The sequence below is a fragment of the Trachinotus anak genome, unplaced genomic scaffold, assembly GCF_046630095.1.
Source record: "Trachinotus anak isolate AG129_WGS33_773 ecotype Australia unplaced genomic scaffold, CSIRO_AGI_Tana_v1 ptg000005l, whole genome shotgun sequence".
Classification (NCBI taxonomy): Eukaryota; Metazoa; Chordata; class Actinopteri; order Carangiformes; family Carangidae; genus Trachinotus; species Trachinotus anak.
This window is the reverse complement of record NW_027273856.1, coordinates 2,363,425-2,383,547: the sequence shown is the minus strand read 5'-3', so window position 1 is coordinate 2,383,547 and position 20,123 is coordinate 2,363,425. Positions and strand designations below refer to the sequence as shown.

The 20,123-nt window shown below is 41.4% G+C and overlaps 1 protein-coding gene across 12 annotated transcripts in view; it reads right to left on the bottom strand.

Annotated features, from left to right (window-relative positions):
- LOC139621319 (nuclear factor 1 B-type-like) overlaps window positions 1-20,123 on the bottom strand; it is a 74,758-nt gene that overhangs the window by 13,506 nt on the left and 41,129 nt on the right. For 7 of the 12 annotated variants that reach the window (XM_071477690.1, XM_071477687.1, XM_071477694.1 and 4 more), the window contains 7 exons: window positions 19,321-19,389; window positions 15,814-15,934; window positions 15,016-15,137; window positions 11,687-11,818; window positions 11,313-11,497; window positions 8,759-8,897; window positions 7,919-8,001 (listed from right to left, as the gene is read on the bottom strand). In XM_071477690.1, the coding sequence (XP_071333791.1) occupies window positions 7,919-8,001; window positions 8,759-8,897; window positions 11,313-11,497; window positions 11,687-11,818; window positions 15,016-15,137; window positions 15,814-15,934; window positions 19,321-19,389 (851 nt within the window). Of the gene's footprint in view, window positions 1-7,918; window positions 8,002-8,758; window positions 8,898-11,312; window positions 11,498-11,686; window positions 11,822-11,854; window positions 13,076-15,015; window positions 15,138-15,813; window positions 15,935-19,320; window positions 19,390-20,123 lie in introns of those variants that run through there. The other 5 variants (XM_071477686.1, XM_071477688.1, XM_071477684.1 and 2 more) reach the window with 2 other exon arrangements.

Sequence of the window (20,123 nt, the reverse complement as noted above, 5' to 3'; positions counted from 1 at the left end):
AAATATGTTTCATCAGTTTTCCTCAGCCGTTCAATTTTGATGGAGTGAATAAGGTGTAGCATTGACATCTCAGTACCACTTTCATACCAGCTTCCTGCAAACATTAGCAAAGTTAGCATCACAACCACAGTTTGCGGACAAAGGCTAATTACGCTAAATTATAACAGCTAACTGCCACTTAAACAACAGTGTACTGTCAGATGATAAGCTAGCTAGCTAGCTAGCTAGTTGGTACATGCATATTTAATAAAACTCAAGTTTCAAGAACACCTAATACAATAGTAACTCTGTTGTTTTTTAAAACCAGGAACCAGTTTAGACTAAGCCTATTTGCAACAATCACCTAATTTTATCCAGATCCAGCCTCTATAAATTATAGACCTGGGGCCTCATATTAAACAAAGCCTTGTGTTGAAGTATGCATGAACCTTGTATTTGGTTTATTTCACATACTACTGTATTTATGTCCACCATGCACTATTTTCAATATACATGTTGAAACCAGTTATGCATCAGGCGAAAGGTCAGGCTATCCAAATCTTTTCCAACTTGATACATTAGTTTATCGATGGACATAAATGACTCGCACAGACTAACAGGCTTGTTGGAAAGTATTCTCTAGTTTAACAGGAAAAACAGTAAGTCTCTAGCTTAAACCATTGAGGAGTAAGGATACTCTATGTATATCACATACATGATATTTCGGGATGTATGTGTTCCCATGGGCTTGAGAAGAGTTGATTTTAAATTAATTTAACTTAGAAATTCATTGTTTAACACCCACCGCACACCCTGCCAGCTTGTAGCCTTTTCCTGATATTGGTTATCATAAGTGAATCACTGCTTGAATCAGTACACCTTGCAACTAAATTAGTCAGTCAATTTGTGCATCACATATTTGCACATTGTGTTGTGTGTTGTGGATCAGTCTGATTACATTGGGCTGGCTATAAATTGTGCTTTAATGTAGGCCGGGTTAACATCATTGTCCCATACTGCTGGTGTGGCATGGCTGAGGGACGACTGGCATTGTCCTGACTGGTCTGCCAGTCCCCTCTGGACTTCCTCTTTGTACAGTATATCACAATATAAATAGTTAAGCATCCTCCAGATATGTTTTAAACTCTGTAAAAATAGTCTGCTATGATAAATATTTTGTTGGAGATGGTTTTCCCACATGAAAAGTAAAAAAAATAAATCAAAGGATTGTGCTATAAGTTCATCTACTCTGATTTTCTCATTTTAAAAAATCTCTATCAGGCCTTGGCCCCGCCCACATCAAAGAGACTCAGCCACATGTTTGAGCCTCAGTCAGACCCAGACTCAAGAGTTTTTGAGGAGTTTAATGTGCACTGAAATCAGCGGCTAGAAGACATATCAGAACGGTAAGCATAGGTAATTGGTTATGTTGTTTGTTAGCTTGCAGCTGGCAGTGGCTGACTTAGTGTTAGTGGCTGTGCTAATGCTAACTCTAGCTCTCTGTACTGACAAGGATACATGCTGAAGGAGCAGTGCGTATCAAGATTGTCAGTGTTAGAGCAGACTCAGATGACGAGTCTGTTGAGACCAGAATCAGAGACTAGCAGACACATCAGAATGGTTAGCATAGGTAGCATCTTTTATTTGTTTGTTAGCAGTGGCTGACATAGTGTTTGCGGTTGTGCTAATGCTAACTCTGGCTCTCTGTACTGACAAGGTTTAAGGTGTATTTAGCCCCCGTCCCCACAAGTTGACAGGATTGGTTCCTTAGGTTCTATGACGTGGAAGTAAGCTGTCTGAATCTGTTTTTATGAGACTGTCATTGGTTCACTGCAGTTCAAGGTTGAAACACTCAGTCATGGTGTTTCACCCATCATATGTCTAGTATCATATAAAAATATCATATGAACATGTTAACAAGGTGAAACACTTGTTTTAATTGGACAGTCTTTAAATATTTGTTGAGTTAAAACATTTCCTCACATCAAACAGTCCCTTTGGATTCCAGACTGACAATGAAAATTTACCAAGAATTGACTGCAAACAGAATACACAAACTAAAATATATAACTGACTTCAAATATCTCTGAGGAAAATTTGTGATATAGGAATATAGAAATAAAATTTATTTTACCTGACCTTACCTTTGTTCAGCTTTGCTGTTCTTGTTCTGCTGTATGTCTTCAGTAACAGTATGTAAGTTCAAGAGAAACAAAAAACTGAAGTCAAATTTCAGGTCACTGCAGGTCTTTCTTGTCTGTTGTGGTGCGACTGGAGTACATGACTTGTACAGCCATACATAAGGATGTTCTCTATTGTGCATTGGTAGCGGTTTGGGATGTCCGATGCACTTCAGGGTCCTCAGATAAAGAAAGGTGCTACCAGGCCTTCTTGACCAAGTGTGAGGTATTCAGGCTCCATGTCATGTTTTATCCTATTAGACATTTTTGTTAAATTCTGTCCTAATCCAATCAATTCCAAATTATGGCCAAAAATATTTTTTGTGAGGTCACAGTGACCTTGACCTTTGAGCACAAAGATTTAATGAGTTCATCCGTTGGTCCAAGTGGACATTCATACCAACTTTGAAGGTGTTAGGTGTTCCTGATATATTGTGTTCATGAGAATGTGACTGACCTTTTGAATATACTATCATTATTGTCATCATTTCATCATTATCATACAATCATACTCTGCATTTATGTTCAATTTGATCATAAGTATTCTTGAGCTATGGCCACAAACGTGTTTTATGAAGTTACAATAACCTTTGACCACCTAATACTGATCAGTTCATCTTTGAGTGCAAATGAATGTTTGTGCCAAATGTAGTGAAATTCCCTCTGTGTGTTCCTGAAATATTGAATTCACAAGAATGAGAGAGACAGACAAGCTGAAAATATAATGCCCGCGGCCATGGCAACCAGCTAGCCAAGTATTACAAAATATGATTAGGGTTACGGTTGTTTTCATAGAACATTATCATGGCACAGTGAAGATGACCTTTGACCTTTTGGATATAAAATGTCATCACTTTATCATTTCATCCTATTGGACATTTGTGTTAAATTTTATCATAATTAGCACATGCATTCTTGAGTTATGGCCAAAATTGTGTTTTATAAGGTCACAGTGATCTTTGACCTTTGACCACCAAAATCTGATCCCTTCATCCTTGAATCCAAGCGAATATTTGTGCTGTAATGTAGTGAAATTCCTTTTGAGCGTTCCTGATATATCACATTCACAAGAATGAGAGTTCACCATGACCTTGAACTTTGACCTTTGACCGCCAAAACCTAATCAGTTAATGTTTAAGTCCAAGTGAATCTTTAATCTTTAAAAAATCCCTCAAGACAGTCTTAAGATATCACATTCAATAGGACAAAAATGTGGTCTGTGAGATCACAGTGACCTTGACCTTTGACCTTTGACCACCAAAATCTAAATCAGTTAATCTATCAGTCCGAGTTGTAAATTGTAAGGGATTCCTTTGAGGAGTTCCTGAGATATTGTATTTACAAGGTCGACTAGTTTTATTATTACATGAATATAATTTTTTTTTATTTATTATTTTTTCATAAGTATTAATTTACATTTTGTATACTTCTGGTGACCACAATTTATATTATCTATTTTTTTTTCAAAAATAAAAAAGCTTTGAAAGAAGTTATAGTGATTGAAAGGGTTCCCCTGTTGATTTTAGACATAGTCATTTGATAAAATTAAAGTTTGATCACATATTTCTTCATGAAATATGAATTTTACTGATATACACACTTTTACACACTCTCAGGAAAATGTCCCCACGGGTGCAAATTTACACACTGCAATACCATCAGTGGCCTCCGGGGGTCAAGTCCGACACACACCATGTCTTGAAAATTGACTTCGTGGGGTCCATTTTTTTTTTTCAAAAAAACTGCACCAGGCATATCAGGAGGCTGTTTTCTATTGGTTGCAATGCTCGTGCCTGTGGGGACCGAGATTTGGTCCCCACGGGTAAAACTGGTCCCCACGGGGTGAGTGATATGTCAGGTCAGGGTCCTCACCAGGATAGAAAAACAAACACACACAGACACACACACACACACACACACACACACACACACACACACACACACACACACACATGCACGTGCACACAAACCCTTTTCCCCAGCTCTTAATACATGCCAACCTTACATACAGATTACAAATTACTGCAACAAAAACGCCACACACATACGGTGTCTCCTTTGCATGCATTATGCGAGCGCACGTGTCGGCAATCCAGCTGAGAGCTATCTCTGCCAATACCAACCTAACCTTGCCCTGTGGTCAACACATTCATTTAGTAATGCATCAGGACAAAACTGCACTGTTAGCACTCTGCGTGCAGTGGCAGACGTTTTGCTGAGGCTCTTAAGAGGGATTTAATCAGATATACGCATTTGCTGAATATTCAAAGCCATTTGCAGCGGTCAAGAAATGTGTTGTTCTTCCTCCGAGCACCTGGATGAACACATCAAGAGATGATGATGGCTTCCTACTTAAGCCGTGTTTAAATTCAGTGATGTGTTTCTGTTATGCTCCTTGAATTTTTGTGGAACAACTGTGTAGCGGTGGGAAACAGAGAAACTACCACAGAAAATGAATGTCAAAAGCTTTACAACGATTTAATAACCTCTTATTATATTACCATCTAATATATTAGTTCTAATGGATCAATTGCTTTGGATAGCTGCTGAACAAAACTGAAAAGAAGCAATGCATCTTGGTGCTTCCAATGTTTTCTCTGTGTTTGTCGAAGGTTGGGAGACTAAACTCCCAATGCCGCTCCCGCACTCTCCAGCCTGACAAAAGCTTGGAGAGAATGTGCGGGTTGGGCCAGACGCTCTGTGCCACCACTCCTCAAGGGGCTCGCCATCTGTCCGCTGGCACCGGCACATCAGAGTGGCACAGGCAGCAGGGAAAGGGGGGACGGAGCCGGGGAACGTTAGCAAACAGATGCGGGCAGATTGTGGATTAGGATCCTTCCTTAGATAATACCAAATGACATCTGATCATGGATCTTTCCCTGCGGAATGCTAGATGGTGGCATTCCCTCGAGGGGTTAACCAAGGCGAGAGATGAATGGAGGGTTTTCACACATTCGCTGCCTGGGAATCGTAGAGCAGGTGTGGGAGCGTGTGGTGGTGTTGTTTTGTTTTGTGTTTTTCATTTCTGAAGCCTAGTGTGTGTGTGTGTGTGTGTGTGTGTGTGTGTGTGTGTGTGTGTGTGTGTGTGTGTGTGTGTGTGTGTGTGTCCAGGGACTTCTATTCTAGTGGTGCCACATCTTAAAACAGGCTCTGTTCTGAAAAGTGGGTTGTTTTAACATTTACCACCGAGTTATTAGGTGACTATTAAGTTATTTTATAGTAATGAAATAATATAATTATTATAATAGGCCTTCATAGTTTGGAATTAACACTTTACTAGCAGCGTGAGCAGGGATCCAGGGCATCTATGTGTACACTGTATGATTAAAACAATCCAGTATTTGAGTTCTCCAAGATAGCTTTCTGAAGCTTCTGTTTTTCCTCAGTTGAAGAGAAATCAAAGGTAGCTCTGACAGCAGCAGAGGCAGATGCAGAGTAAGTCAGAGCCTTTATCCATCACACAGACAGACAGACAAAGAACAGTGCACCTCCATGGTCCAGTCCCAAAGCTGACCACGCTTTTTGAAAACCCTAGCATTCGAGAAATCTCACACAACTCTCTACATATGTGTGTGTGGGACATGTTTCCCTTCCCTACCCAGCCAGGCGACAATCGGCTGTAACTAAACAACTAGAAGTGTCAGTAAAGCCTCATGGATCCTACATAATAAACATCCCAATGCCAGATGAGGACAATGACAGAGTATTCAGTGAAAGTGTTTAGTCCTGAGGGACTTGGCTTGGTGTCGGTCCCGCTCCACGAGGCCAGACCCCAAGCCGTTAAATCATACCACAGAAAACAAAAACAACCATGACAAGCAGAAGTATGATGAATCAGTGCGGGGACTGTTTAGAGTTCCTTAAGCCGACAAGAACATTCATTCATCTGGATATAGCATGTAATAACCTTCTAGAAAGATGTCACTGTTGTGCTTACAAATCTTTCATTTCAACATCTAATGCAGCTGTCTCTCTCCAAACTGAGCAAGTTCAAAGATGTCTGAGCTGATCTGTTCCTATTTCTGAGGTCTGAAACAATTTATGTTTTGAATCACAAAAATGTGTCTAAGGATAATTCAGTTTTGGATAATTATAATTTAGGAAATAAAAATAACAGTAAATAGTTTTTATGATATTATCATACTGGATATTTATATATCTGGCTGATTTACACTTCAAAATCTGGAACAAAGAGTCCTTATAGCCTCTGGGGTCCAAGCTTTGGACAAAATTCAGCGGGTCATGCAGCTACACAGGCTGCTGCGGTCTTGTGTAGTCACTTTGTGCCACACTGAAAGAAGTAGCAGGGCTACTAGAAAATGTGGAAGACAAACTGTGCAACATCAGCCAAGTGAATCCTCCCTCTCCCCTCCTTCTCCTCCTGAGTGGAATAAAAGCATCCCACGACTGCTGACAAACATTTACTTTTTTTTTTTTTTTTCACCAACTCTGATTTAAGGAAAATGGGGGAAATGAAAGGCAGAGAGAGAAAAAGAGAGACAGAAAGAGGAGCGAGGAAACAGAGGCCAGCTTTGTCATTTTTGCTAAACATAAAAAATAAAAAGCGAGCTGAGGAGAAACCCAACGATCATTATGTAGCCGCGTGCAGATGCATTCAATTAGTTGTGGTTGGAAAAGCCTTGGCCTCAGACCAGCGCTTTCAATAAGATGGGGTGGGGGAGAGCACTCTCTCCCGTCCGACAACACCGCAACACTCCTAACCTCACAGACACACACAAACACACCCACGCACACACATACAGACACACACAGGGTCACCACATCTGTCCTAAGACCACTGCTGGTGCAACCGTGTGACGCCAACGCTAAATATTCGGCTTGTGTGGCGTAAATGAGGGAGTGTACTGATTACATGTGGTGTGTGTGTGTGTGTGTGTGTGTATGTGTGTGTGTGTGTGTGTGTGAGTGTTTCTAAAGTAATGTGCGAAGGAAATACGGTTGAGCACATTACACTCTCAAAGACACCCACATGTCCCATCCATCTTCTGAGTAGTGGCCACACAATGACAGTGAGTTTCGTGACACCTTCATTTCTTTCTTTAAAGTGACCTCAGGAAATAGACGCTTTTTTCTACTCTAGACTGTGGAATCTAACCTCAAACACACTCACTCAAAATATCTTACATTTTTATCAGAGAAGTGCAGTAGCACTGTTGTTTTGAGATTTATAAGTCTTATTTTTATCTCTATTTAATGCATGTGGTTAAGTCTACACTGCTTATAAAGTGTATTTTTCATAACATCTTTTCTATATAAACTGGATATAATCTACTCAAATCCAGCTAATAGCCTAGCTGAAAATAAAAACTGAACCAGAGGTGTTAGTAAGACTAAAACTTTAACAGCCGCATAAGGAAAACAGCATGATAGAATTTGAAGAAAAAAACTATTTGATTATCAGTAACACTCTCTATCTTTAGCTGTGTTAAGTCTCAGTCCTTTTGAGGTCTGAAAAAAAAAAAAAAAAAAAAAAACTCGATATGTTGGTAATTCTTTATGCCAACAGTGAGTGCTTTGCTTGACCTCAGCGTACCAGGACTCTCATCTGATCTAACAGCACTCATGTCTGACATGACAGTTTAATGCTGCCTACAAATCAAATTCTGAGTGTGACTGGCTGTTGCAGAGGGCAGGGAATTCACATCTGATGTGCAGAGAGATGGGGGGGTGACAAAAAAAAAAAAAAAGAAAGGATAAGAGGAGCAAGTGAGCCAAGTGCTGGAGGGGGGAGATCTCACCTGTTGCTGGTGGAGGAAGGTAGGATCTCTTGGGCTCAGGCCTACAAAACGATTAGCCGTCGGGGTGCCAGGGGCTGAGTAGCCTGAGTAACACACCATCACAAAAACAGAAAGTTATCCTTGATTCACAATTAGCATTTCAGGAATTTATATGCAGCTTATCCACAGTGACTTACAATAACTGTACATTACAAACAGCCTGGAGTAAACGGTGCATGTGGAGTCCCACAAGGTTCTATTTTGGACCCACTTCTGTTTTCAGTCATTTGGACATTTTGTCAACAAGGATACCTTAATTTTCCTATATGTGCAATGTTTTTTTTTCTATAATTTGAAAATGTGTTTTTTAGTATGTTTTACACTGATGCTAGATGGTAGAGAGCAACTTAACAAGAGCTGAAACTCCTCTATTCGCCTTACAGCAGTGATGTAGATGTGTACTCAAAGTACCGATGGATACGGTTACAGAGTATACTTACGACCACCCACCTACACCCATCACTGGTGAAAACATAAGAGCCACAGGCTTGACAATTTTCACCAGCAAGAAAATTCTGCTTTTTAAGCGCTGTATTAAATTACTCTTTAAACATTACTCTCCTTGTTGTCATTGCATATTCAGAAGCCCAGAGCCCTTACAAGAAAGTCTGTAAACACTGAGCTGTCATGTAAGAAGCATAAGAAGTCGGACACACAAAAATGTGCAACACTAACAATTCAAAAACAAAACACTTAGTGTGAAACTGCAACTGCTATAAGATGTAGAAATGCAGGGTGTTTAGTGTTTTGTAGACTGGGAGTGATGGCTGTCGGTAGTGGGCAGGAAGCACAAAGACTCACCTTCTGTGGATGTGGTGATGGGCTTGGTGTCGGGCATGGAGAGCGAGACGGGTCGCACAGCGCTGTGGTGTGGGGAGGGAGCCAGGACTGGGGTGAAGTGGCCTGGAACCTTTCCTACCACCTGGCCACTGCTGTTAGGCTGCAGGTGGGGCACAGAAAGGCGGGAAAACACAAAGTATTTTATTTCAGAGAATAATTCATTTTGTGCAGATTCAAGGGATGTTCATGACTAACGTGTGGAGTGGTTTACTTTATTTCTATCAGCTTTTTTTTTGGTTAGTTTTTTGTAAGATGAGAAAAATGCCTCGGCTCTCTTTTAAATCAGCTGCAGAGCGGCGTGCTATTAGTGTACACAAAATCCACAATATGAGCAGGAAATGTAAATTCTAATGCACATAAATGACATATTAAAATCTGCCAGAAACTTACGTTTGGAAAAAAATAGCAGAAGAAGACAGGAAAGCTGAGTTAAGGCAAAAAGGAGCTATATTCGTTTTGTCTCCCGTCAATCCTCCAGCGACATGGGAGAACAGGCAAACTGTGTCCAGTGACTCAGGTTTACAAGCTCTTGTAAATGTGTAAATGTGCAGTTGAGCAGATCTCAATAAACCAATACAAGCATGTAACAAACTTTTTTAAAATGGTTAGTACTAAACAAATTGAATGTCCAATCACACCCTTACGTCCTCCTGTCCAATCCCAACCCCTCCACAGCACCCTCCCACCCCGTTAACTGCTGTGTTTGCCCTCAAAGGCCCACTCACTCTTACACTTAATGCTCCGCCTGAAGAAAAGATTTTAGTACTTGCAGTCGCTGTGTTGTCACAGTTATTACTAAAACTCTGGGGGGCACGAGCAACAAAAGATCCTCAGTCACTGACGATGGATTTCCTACATGATTTTAAACAATGATTTTAATGGCACTCATAAATGAAATTTAAGAGGACGCGGGAGTGAAAAGACAGAGGGAGAGCTGCGGAGTGACCTGTTACAATGGTGTGAATGTGTGAGTATAGAGAGCGCGGCGGAGAGACTATATATATGGAGAAAGAAATAAAGGAAGCTAGTGGGAGCTACTCTTTCAGACGGCTGGAGACTGTCTGGGGCGTTCATTTCAGGGCCGCCCCAAGTTCAAAACTCAAACAGGCCTTTTTGGAAAAGAATTGTGTCCACAGGGTTCCCTGCGATGTGAATAGAATGTTTAATTAGAGTGTAATATAATCTGCGTTAAAGCAAGCATAAAAACATTCTGGCACTCGTCCATGGGATTATAAGAGCTGTGTTATTTGCTGAGCACCCCCCACCACCACCACCATCCTCCCTCTTCCCCCAGCTGGTCTTCTAGCGCTCTCTCTTCCCTACTGGACCCCACCTCGCTTAGCCCACCACCCCCACCCCCCTTCTCTCTCTCCTTTCTCCAGCACCCCAGCAGAGGGCCAGTTAATTCTGCACAAGAGCCGGGCCCCGGCAACGGCAAATATTTACAACCTTTATCATTCCCCACGGTTTTTCTCTAGAGTAACAACCCCCCCCCTCCCCTTCCTCTCTCTCTCTCTCCCTAACCCGCTCCCTGCTCTGGAGATGGAGCCGTCTACGAGGCCTTTGTTTACAGTGAGAACAGCGGGGATATAAAACTCACATAAATATCACACGGCTCTCTCATCTATGGAGACGCCTGCTTTCTCTCTCCAACATACTGGCCGCAGTGTGTACCCAGAATGTACAAAAGCCCTAAGCTATTTGATTTACTTCAGTGTCTTGATACAGTTTTGTATGTCACGTGTGACTGCAATTGAAATAGTTTGGTTGACTATTTTATGGAGTCATGTGGTTGTAACAAATACAAGGCTGGTAATGTACTGTAACCTTTGCCATAGCGATATATCCAACAGAAAATATACGCTTCTTTGTCACAAGAAGTGGCCTTCAGAGTTCAGTCTGGGGTCGCATGCAAAATATAAAGTGGTTTAATTTTACTATGATTTAACTCACTGTAATTTATTCTAATTAATTAACTCTTTACAATGATAATTGTAATTTTAAAATCATCTCTGATGGATATTATATGAAGGGCAGGCAGCTCAGTGCTAAAACAAGGGGTGGGAGTCCGTTTAAGGGTCCCCACTTTGTGGTCAGCTTGAGGGCTTTAAGTAACTAATTTGTGGTTTGTAATATGATTTTTTTGGACCTGATGCCACTGAGAAAATGCTGTTTTATTAAGATACCGCTGAACAATTTGCATGTCATTGTAACCCACGCCATAATTAAAGAGAATGACCAGGAGCAGGTTTAAGAAAAAAAAAAACAACAAAACAGGATGATGTTTCTCTACTTGCAAATACACCAAGGAGGCAGTAATGAAATAATGACAAATGCATGCTATAATTGATCTTATCTTTAATCTTCTGAGGTCAGATGGGAGCAAAGCCGAACAAGATAACAAAGAACAACCCGAGGCCGTGAAAGTTGTGCCAAAGCAGCCTGAGACTTCTGGCCTACAAATGAGCTTCTTCAAAGACAGCGAGCGAGAGAGAAAAAAAAAAGAAAGACTGACCTGGCTGCTCTGTGGGCTGGACGGGTCGTATGACGGCACGTAGCTCTTGAGGGGATCAGCAGGGTTGAGGTGGGGTGGGTAGCGGATGGTGGTGTGCGAGAAATAGGGCGACGGCGCCGGGGGCAAGATAGCCGAGGCCGAGAACTGCAGGGGCGAGTGTGGAGGGGGGCTCCTCGTCGATATAACTGCGAGAGAGACAGACAGAAGAGTTGAGAGGAAGATAAAGACTGAGCGCGTGTGAGAGGGAGTTCAGATAAAGCCATCATCATTGATCTACAGGGCTAAATTAAGTATCGACATAGATTTTCCTACTGTGCTCATGAGGGAGAAGTCGATTAGAGCTCGCAGATGATGGTGGTTAAGGTTAAACTCACCACTGTGTCCTACACCAGTTAGGCCTGGGTGATGAGGCTGAGGGAAAGTGCTGAGTCGTGGTGAGGAGTCCTGCGGAGAGGTGGGGCTGAACAGCGGCTTCTCTGGCTTCTTCATGGTAGGAGAGGACATGTCTGCTAGCAGAAACACACACAGTCAGAAAATATGTATACACCTCATTAAATATTCATAATTCCTAAGTCTCTAATTATTTCTTTGGGTAAATTTGCACAGGACAAGATGGGAGACTGAAGTGAGAAATTTGTCCCAGCTTCTGTGTTGCATCAACAGATTCTTACACGAAAGTGAAATCAAATGACTTCACTAATGCACAAAAACAAACACTGCAAGGTTATCTTTTTTTTTTCTTTTAATGGTTTGTTGCTGAAAATGAATCACAACATTTCCCTGCAGCCTTTGCTAATGCTTCCATTTCTCATGAATGGAAGGAATTGAGTGCCAAAAATGAATTAGGGTTGAAATTAAACAGAATTTGATCTGCATGGGATTAGTATTATCGGGGGACCTATTTCTTCTACAAATGCTGCCGACAATGAAAAATGCACTTTGCAAATTACAGACACTGCGAAGGTTCAAAATCACATATAATCTCTGGAATCATTACAAATCTCTGCGAAATGTAAGTCCTGTGAAAATTTGGCTTTTGTCATGTGTGAGCAGACAATTAAATCCAGCCAACTGACACACTGTTGTACTGAACAGTGTGTCAGTTGGTCACTCAAAGAGGATTTGAGAATTTCAAGACGCTCACATAATCTTAAATAGAATATTACACTGTTACATCTGCTCGCCTCGGCCTTACACGCTGTCTGACAAGCTGCTGTAATTCCCCATGAATAATCTTGAAGGCTCAGCAAAAGACATGAAATTTGTTGAGGAAATTTGTGCAGTTTTATAAACTAAAAGTATGTGAACAAACTCTCACAAGTTGCTCATTATTGCTGTTCTACACTTCCATGAGCAATGTTCTGCTGTCACAGCTGCGCAGTTTTCAATTTTCCATGGTAGGACACAGTGTCTGAGGGGGACGTGATAACAAATAGATGCGAGGGGCATTGGCCTATGTCTGCTCCTGCTTCTTCTATGAACATTCATCAAGTGCTTTTCTGGTCTGTCACGGATTCTCGAGGTGTATAACTTTCAACTCATCCGTCTCTTTCCCTCAGAATAAGCTATGTAAACCCTGTTGTTGAGGCATTTCTGTAGTATAAACCATCCTTCCCTGTGTTGTCCCACAACAGGCACGGATCCACCCGAGCGACGGGAAGAATCACTCATTTCCAGAGGAGAGAGCGACAAAGGTGGCTGGAATTCAGGGGGATTTCCCAGTCTGAGGTTGCAAGAGGATACAGGCTTAAGTGCTTTCATTTCTGTGTAAGAGGGAGAAATACCTTTGAGAGGAGTGATATAGCTGCTTAATGTTTCCATGTAAAAGCAGGAAATATTTTATGCGGTGGAAGTATTCGGCATTTCCTCTCTTCTGCTAATTAAATCCTTCAGAGGATCAACTGGACTGCCTCAGGGAAATTAAACTGGACAATTAATTACCAGAAATTAAACACTTTAAATAGTTTAAATAAAAAGGTCAGACTATTCATGCACAGAAATCAGATTAGCTGTCTTTTGTTATCTGATTTATTTTGTATTGAATGGGTGAATCTGTACCAAAACATTAAAAAAAATCCTACAAAGAAAAAAGACATTTTAAAGTGTGCAGTACTTTAAAAATACATGAGAGAAACTATGTCTTCCACTACATGGTGAGGTTTTGTTGAATGACAACCATGTGCGAGAAATGACCGCCTGGCACTTGGGAGGCCTCATATGGGTTTAATATCACCCCACTTCTCATTTATTCTCTCCTGACAGAATAATGGCTGTCTTTGGAGAGTTTCCTACCCACTGCTTTCCCTTTCTCCTCGCCCCAAGTGTCTAAGTTTACGCAGAGCAATAGTCAGGCATTCTGCAATGGGACACGCTGAAATTTCATGTACCCACATTGGGCTGTGGTTAAATCCCACCAGTGCCATGTCTCGTGTGTATCATCTGGTGTTTTCCTGTCTCAGCCTTTCTACTTATTATGTTGAAATAAGAAAGAGAATTGCAACAAAAGAGGTGTACAAAGTTCAAACAAAAGCTAAAACCACAGAACGCCCTGCTGAGGAAAAGCTGGGCCTGTCACAGTCAGACGAAACCTCTCCTGTCACTTCTGCTGGTTAAATCCAGTGGCAGTGCGGGCGCCAGAGTGTGGAAAGAAGTCAGCAGAAAGTGAGAACGATACCGGAAACATGGGACAGTGAGGCCTTAATTAGAAGTGCAATGGGCTCTGCTCTGCACCAGGAGACAACGTAATGAGACATGCAAGCTGTCCCGTGAGGATCTCGCTTTCTCTCACACGCAGACACAAGCATGCAAGGCAGCTCGCTTGTTCCTCTGACACAAGCATGTCTATCCTGTCTTTTTCCCAGATCCAATAAACACAATGTATGTAGCTTTGTTTTTTAATTCCTGTTTGACTAGTTCCATACAGTAAGGCACATGATCATTAAAACTTTACCAAGAGGGGTAATAATAAGTTCAGCCAAGACATATAGCCTCATTTCCTGATGAGAGATCATCTGACACATTTGCCCTGCAGGTTGAATAGCTCTACATCTGGAATTTCTCTGTAACAGTCACTCACAACGTGTTTCAGGTGTCTGTGTAAGAAGAAAATCACACACTCATGAGGTTTATCAGTAAAGTAAATAACCAGTGACCTTATTTTAGGGACACAACGTTGTCAATTTAAGCTGGAACAGTTTGTTCTCATAAAAGACACCCTGCATTGTGGAATACAGTGTTTCCTTTGTGTAAGCAACAGGTGTGAGAGAATGCAGGTTTACATTCAAAGAGCGGTTCAAATGGGCTTAAACATTTATATGGTTGGGGATGCCCGGGGCTATCTCTGTCATGGTATGTATTTTAAGAGGGTTGAACAGGTTCATGTGCAGATAAAAGCAGATGAAGTTCATCCACAATGAAACGGGTGGAGGCGCTGACACATAGTAGCTAATGACACGGCTGAGAGTTGAAGAGAGTTCAGCTGCTGGTGAAGAACAATGTGAGGGTGTTTACTTTGATCGTTTCGATTTGCATACATGAGGATGGAAGATCTCCTACCCGCCACTAAACTCTGTCTGTCAGTTCCGCACTGAATGTTTGTGTAACTTTGTGAATGCAATGCAAAGCGTTACTGACAGAGCGCATCCATGCCTGACAATCCTCCCATAGGTAAATAAAGGTGTTCAAATGAGAACAGGAAAATCACCTCCGTCTCTGTCGTGCCAGTTTGCCCGACTGCTGGCCGGCGAGCTGGGTGACGAGTAGAAGTCAGGTCCTGTTGGGCTAGTGTCCATGTTCTCCTCCATATTGACGGTTTTGGGCCTTTTGCTGCAAACGTGAAGAAATTTATGGCTTAATACAGGAAGTCATTTTATTATAACACAAATTTTAAGTTAGCAAAGATGGAGTTTGTGTTCATTTGGGACAGTTGGAATGGATGATGACCACAGATTAACTTGAAATGTGTAAAAGTTAAATCAATAGGTTTAGATTTTGGGAAATATTTGCTTATTCACGTTGTTGCCAAGGCCACTCTCATGTCTTTAAGATGAATGTAAAGCTAGACTCAGAAACGTCTTAGCTTAGCATGAAGGCTGGAAGCAGGGAGAAACAACAAGACTTTGTTTAGCCAAATAAAAAAAAGTTTTTCCACTTCGGTTTTTGTTTAGATTTTTGGTGTTAATTTAGAGTTGTTACTAAATGGAAAGGTTTTTTTTTCTAATCTTTGGACAGACTCACTGCATTATATAGAATTAGCATTTTACCCAATCAGCAAAACCATCCCTTAAAAAAACTAGCATCCTGTGTAATGGTTACTTTCAGCTCCATGTAAATATAAGATATCATGAAGGTGCACTGCCCTCGACTGACCCTCACTGAGACATTTCTTTGTTAATAATAATACCATAAAATAAAACATTGTAGCTATGATGTTAGAGCAGAAGGACTTTTCCCTCAAACTCTGTCTAAAGGGCATTTTTTTGCTGCTATAATTTCCGCTGACCTGCCAGGAGGGGAGGACAGGGAGCGATGCAGCCCCACGCTGGAGTTCAGGTCATGGTAGTAGGGTTGGCTGGGCATGTCAGCCATGGAGAAGTTTACCGCTGCACCGTGGGTGATGGGCACTGTAGAGGACAAAGGGAAAACAAAGAGAGACAGTTAATGCTGCAGTCACTGCAAAGAAGGAGTTCAATGTCAGCAGTGCTGTCAGGCTGACTACTGAGTCTTTCCCTAACCTTGCATCTAGAGACGCACTATTAATTGCACAATAGCTTGATTGACTATTATTGATGCTTTGTGTTTAGAGGCACAGTGTATCAAATTAAGTGCTCCCCATTCACAGGTTAACTGTCTGACCACTTCAGGCGTTTCTGCTGAGCTCTCTAATTAACAGCTCACATGACTGTGGCTGCCGTGAAAAACATTTTCACTAATATATTACTATTGTCATAATTATTAAAGGAGCTATTGGTAAGCTTTGCTCTTGCTACATAGCCAACGTTAGCCAATCTTGCCAAGAGCTTCAGTCATCATAGTGTTAACAGTACAAGAGGTTATAATACATCGCTACTTCTTCAGGGCAGACTGGACGCTACAGTTACTCAGTATCGGAAAATGACAAGATGGGCTCGCTGATTAGCATGCTAACTTCAGTAGAAGAAAAACTGATAGAAATGAAGATGAAGTTTGATGCTGAACTCACAACATTTCTTCTAGACTGATAAGTAAATAGCTGATGTTCACGCTATGTAGCAATAGCAAAACTTACATATTGCACCTTTAATAAGCCAGATTTCATAGATATGTAGCACCAAAAAAACAAACTGAATATACGCTAAATATGCACTGTAAATGTACAGCAGTAAGACAACAGTGTAGCTGTTGTTAAATGTGTAAGAAAAACAGAATAATTTAAATAGAATCATTTGTGATGCATTGAAGGTTAGATGAGCTCAGTAAATTTTGTCTTCACTCCTCTATGGTCCAATACAATATAATACTCAGCAGTTTCCTCACATAATGATTTACAGTGGAAAAGGTGTTGTTTTTCTCACTGCGGTCAAGGTGAGGGATATTGTTTCAAGGAAGGCCGGGCCAATGTTTACAGAACAAAAGGAGTTCACCACCCATCCTCACTCTCTCTCCCTCTCTCTCCCCTCTTTCTCCCTATGCCTCTCTCCCTTCAGTGTGTGGCCCGCGAGGCAGCCTGCAGCTCGAGCGGTTGGTTGGTTTGGAGTCGATGAGTGGATGGAGTGTGTGGCGCCGTCTGTTGTGGTCTGAGGTTCACCACTGGCACGATCCCTCCACCAGCCTCCGCCCTGGCAGCCCACTGTAGCCCTGGCAAAGGCCCCTACCCGCCGCTACCCATACCGAGCTGTCTGTGGAGGAATGCATCCGGCTCGAGGACGATGAATACAAGACCATTGTTTTGCTTTTTCATTCATGGCTGAGGATACCCCCAACCATCTCTCTCTCTGCTGGTTTCTCTCCTCTTGGCTCGGCACAATATTTATGATGCCACTTGGCTGCCCCGCCAATTATCGCATTTAATAATCTGGGCTTTGACTTTTAAGCTGCAAAACACAGTGAATGAAACAATGATGCTGTAAAAAATACAATCTGCGCAGTGCTCCTTCCCAGCAGATGACCTCATTTTACTGTATAAGCAAATAAGAAAAAATATAGTCTTCACAAATTTAGATCAACAGTTTCATTTGCCCGTGCATGCCCACGTTTTCTGTTGATAAAATATTTTTACACTTGGAGTCGAGGCTCCTGTTGCATTAATGAGTGTCCTCGTCGAAATGCTGCACTGCAAGTCAGCCTTGAACTCCGCAGCTCCCTTTGATGGACTTCAAAGAATGTCTCAAGAGCCTGGAGAGTTGGGAGAGAAGAGCGATGACGGATGAGCGGCTGCTTAGATATCTTCCCAGGGAGTGACCGGCTGAGTGAGTGACAATTCCTGTGCGTCCATCGACCTTTTTAAAATTCCAGCTCGACTTCAGTCGGCTTTAGTGAAACCGGGCTCGGTCACATGAGAGCAAACACGCCAGCGCAGCGGCCATCTGGTCAGGGGGCAAATTAAACACTAAACAAAAACACAGCCTTTCAAAGGATATTCAGTCTCTGAGCAGTGAAACGAGCAGGTTCTGCCTTTCAGAGCACGATGTATGAGGCGGTTAAGACAACCTGGTCTATGCTCCTACATTAGCACTTTGATACAGTCGGTAAACAGAAACCAAGGTCAGCACTAAATAATATTTGTAGTTCCCAATCCATTATACATGTCAACAGCTGCTTATTAGGATCACTGTAATTCCAAAACAAGTTGATATTAACTGTAAAAACTTGTGCAAGTTTTCAATGTTTTGCACTTATTTTAGTAAGAAATTAAAGGGTCATGTAAATTATTTAATCTCATTGTTATTCTGCTCAAAGTGATGTCTTTTTGTTTTTTCGTCCGACCAACAGTCAAAAACCCAACAGTTTTCAATTTACTGTTGTATATGACAAAGAAGGTAGCGTGAATCTTTATTATCAGAATAATAATTTCCATCATTCAACTTAAATAATAATTAATAATTATTAATCAATTAATTGACTAATCGTTGCAGCCTTAAACTGCACTAAAGTTTTCATGACTGCAGCAGCCAGCAGGAATTCAAAACCAGTCTGAATCTAACCATGCATATAACAACACACAGACAGCACAGCACAGGTATGTTTCTCTTAAACACAGGTTGTTGGGGATGACTGGAGTTTTTGTGCACCGCAGGCATGTTCCCAAGCTACAGCCTCAGCTACAGGAAAATGGTGTCTCAGGGGGCCCTCAACTACCAGAGGGAAGAGGACTCCAGCTCCTGGAAGAACAACTGTCGACAGCGTTGCAGAGGACAAACATGTCCATGCAGATATACACAGGTTCATGCAGATGGAAAGTCAAGTATTCTCGTATTGCAAAAGCAGACTGGCCAAACTGGATTTACCACACTACAGATGTATAGTGGATGTCAGTAAATATACAGGTTGGGATTTGTGGAAAAGCAGCAAGCTAAAGAATTTTTTGTGACATTAAAGCCAGTTTCCAGCGTCACGTCACAGCTCCTGGATTGAAAAATTGTGGAAAAACCTCCTTTTGGTGCAAAATCACAAAACCTTTTGTGCAGTTTTTTTCAGATTTGGCTAGTGATTCTATATATGCAGTTTATGACCATTGAAAGTGCAGCCATAGCTTCCCCCAATTCATTTAGATAGGAGCCTGGTCTTGTTAGCCTGAAATAACTGTCCGGGGGCGCTGCCAAGATGGCTGCTGAGTGGCGATATAAGGCCTATAAGGACTTTGGTTGCACCTGTTAGATTAGGGAAACTTACACCTTCAACAGTCTTCTGAGTACGTGGACTTTGGTGTCCTCATGTTCTTCCCAGCAGAGCTCCGCCCAGCTTCGACTGAGCTCTGGGCTAAACAGTGACAACTGACAGAATAACTGAAAACATGAAAACGTGTACTTACTTCTGGAAACTCGCACCAGCTCTGTGACACTGAAAACTCCTGATTTGATGAAGCTGTCTTCCAAGTAGACTGTAGACACAGAGACATACAGAAAATGATTTACACAGGCAACAATCATGAGCTTTATGATTAGTTTAACAAATTTGAAATTTGAAAATTTGCTAGACTAAAGTGTGTAGAATAAAATAAAATTTTGTTGTGTGTTAAATGAACAATAACAGTAGATTAATTGCCAATTGCCAACCAAATAATCTAAAAAATATTGATTCGACATGGATGAATCATTTTTGTTAATTTTCCATTACTAAATGTGTTTGTGTGTGTATGAAAAAAGCCACTAAAGTATCAGTCTTCTGTTATAAAAAGTGGAAACTGACAGTTCTCTTTCAGCCTGAAACCCTTGAACAAGCTCCTAATGACTTGTTTTCAGGTGCTCCTTCAATCTGTCTTTTATTTAACTGTATGCCCTTTTATTTCTAACTTTTGTGTTTCTGAAATCAACATTTTCAGTTTAATAGACAACATGAGATGCACAAGGAAACATATATTTGATCTTTTTTTTCATTATTTCCTTTTCTGTTGACTCTCCAGTTACTGTGTTTTAAACTAATGCCAGCAAACCATTCTGTGCAATGCAGGACAAGAGTGACAGGACAGGTGTGTGAGGAGGATGTGACATGCAGATTGTGAGTCAAACTCAAACTCCCGCAACTGTGAGTACAACATAGGCGCTGAACCGAAGGCGCTGCCTAGTTAATCAAACACACAGGAAAAGCTTGATAACTGTCAATATTGACACTGTT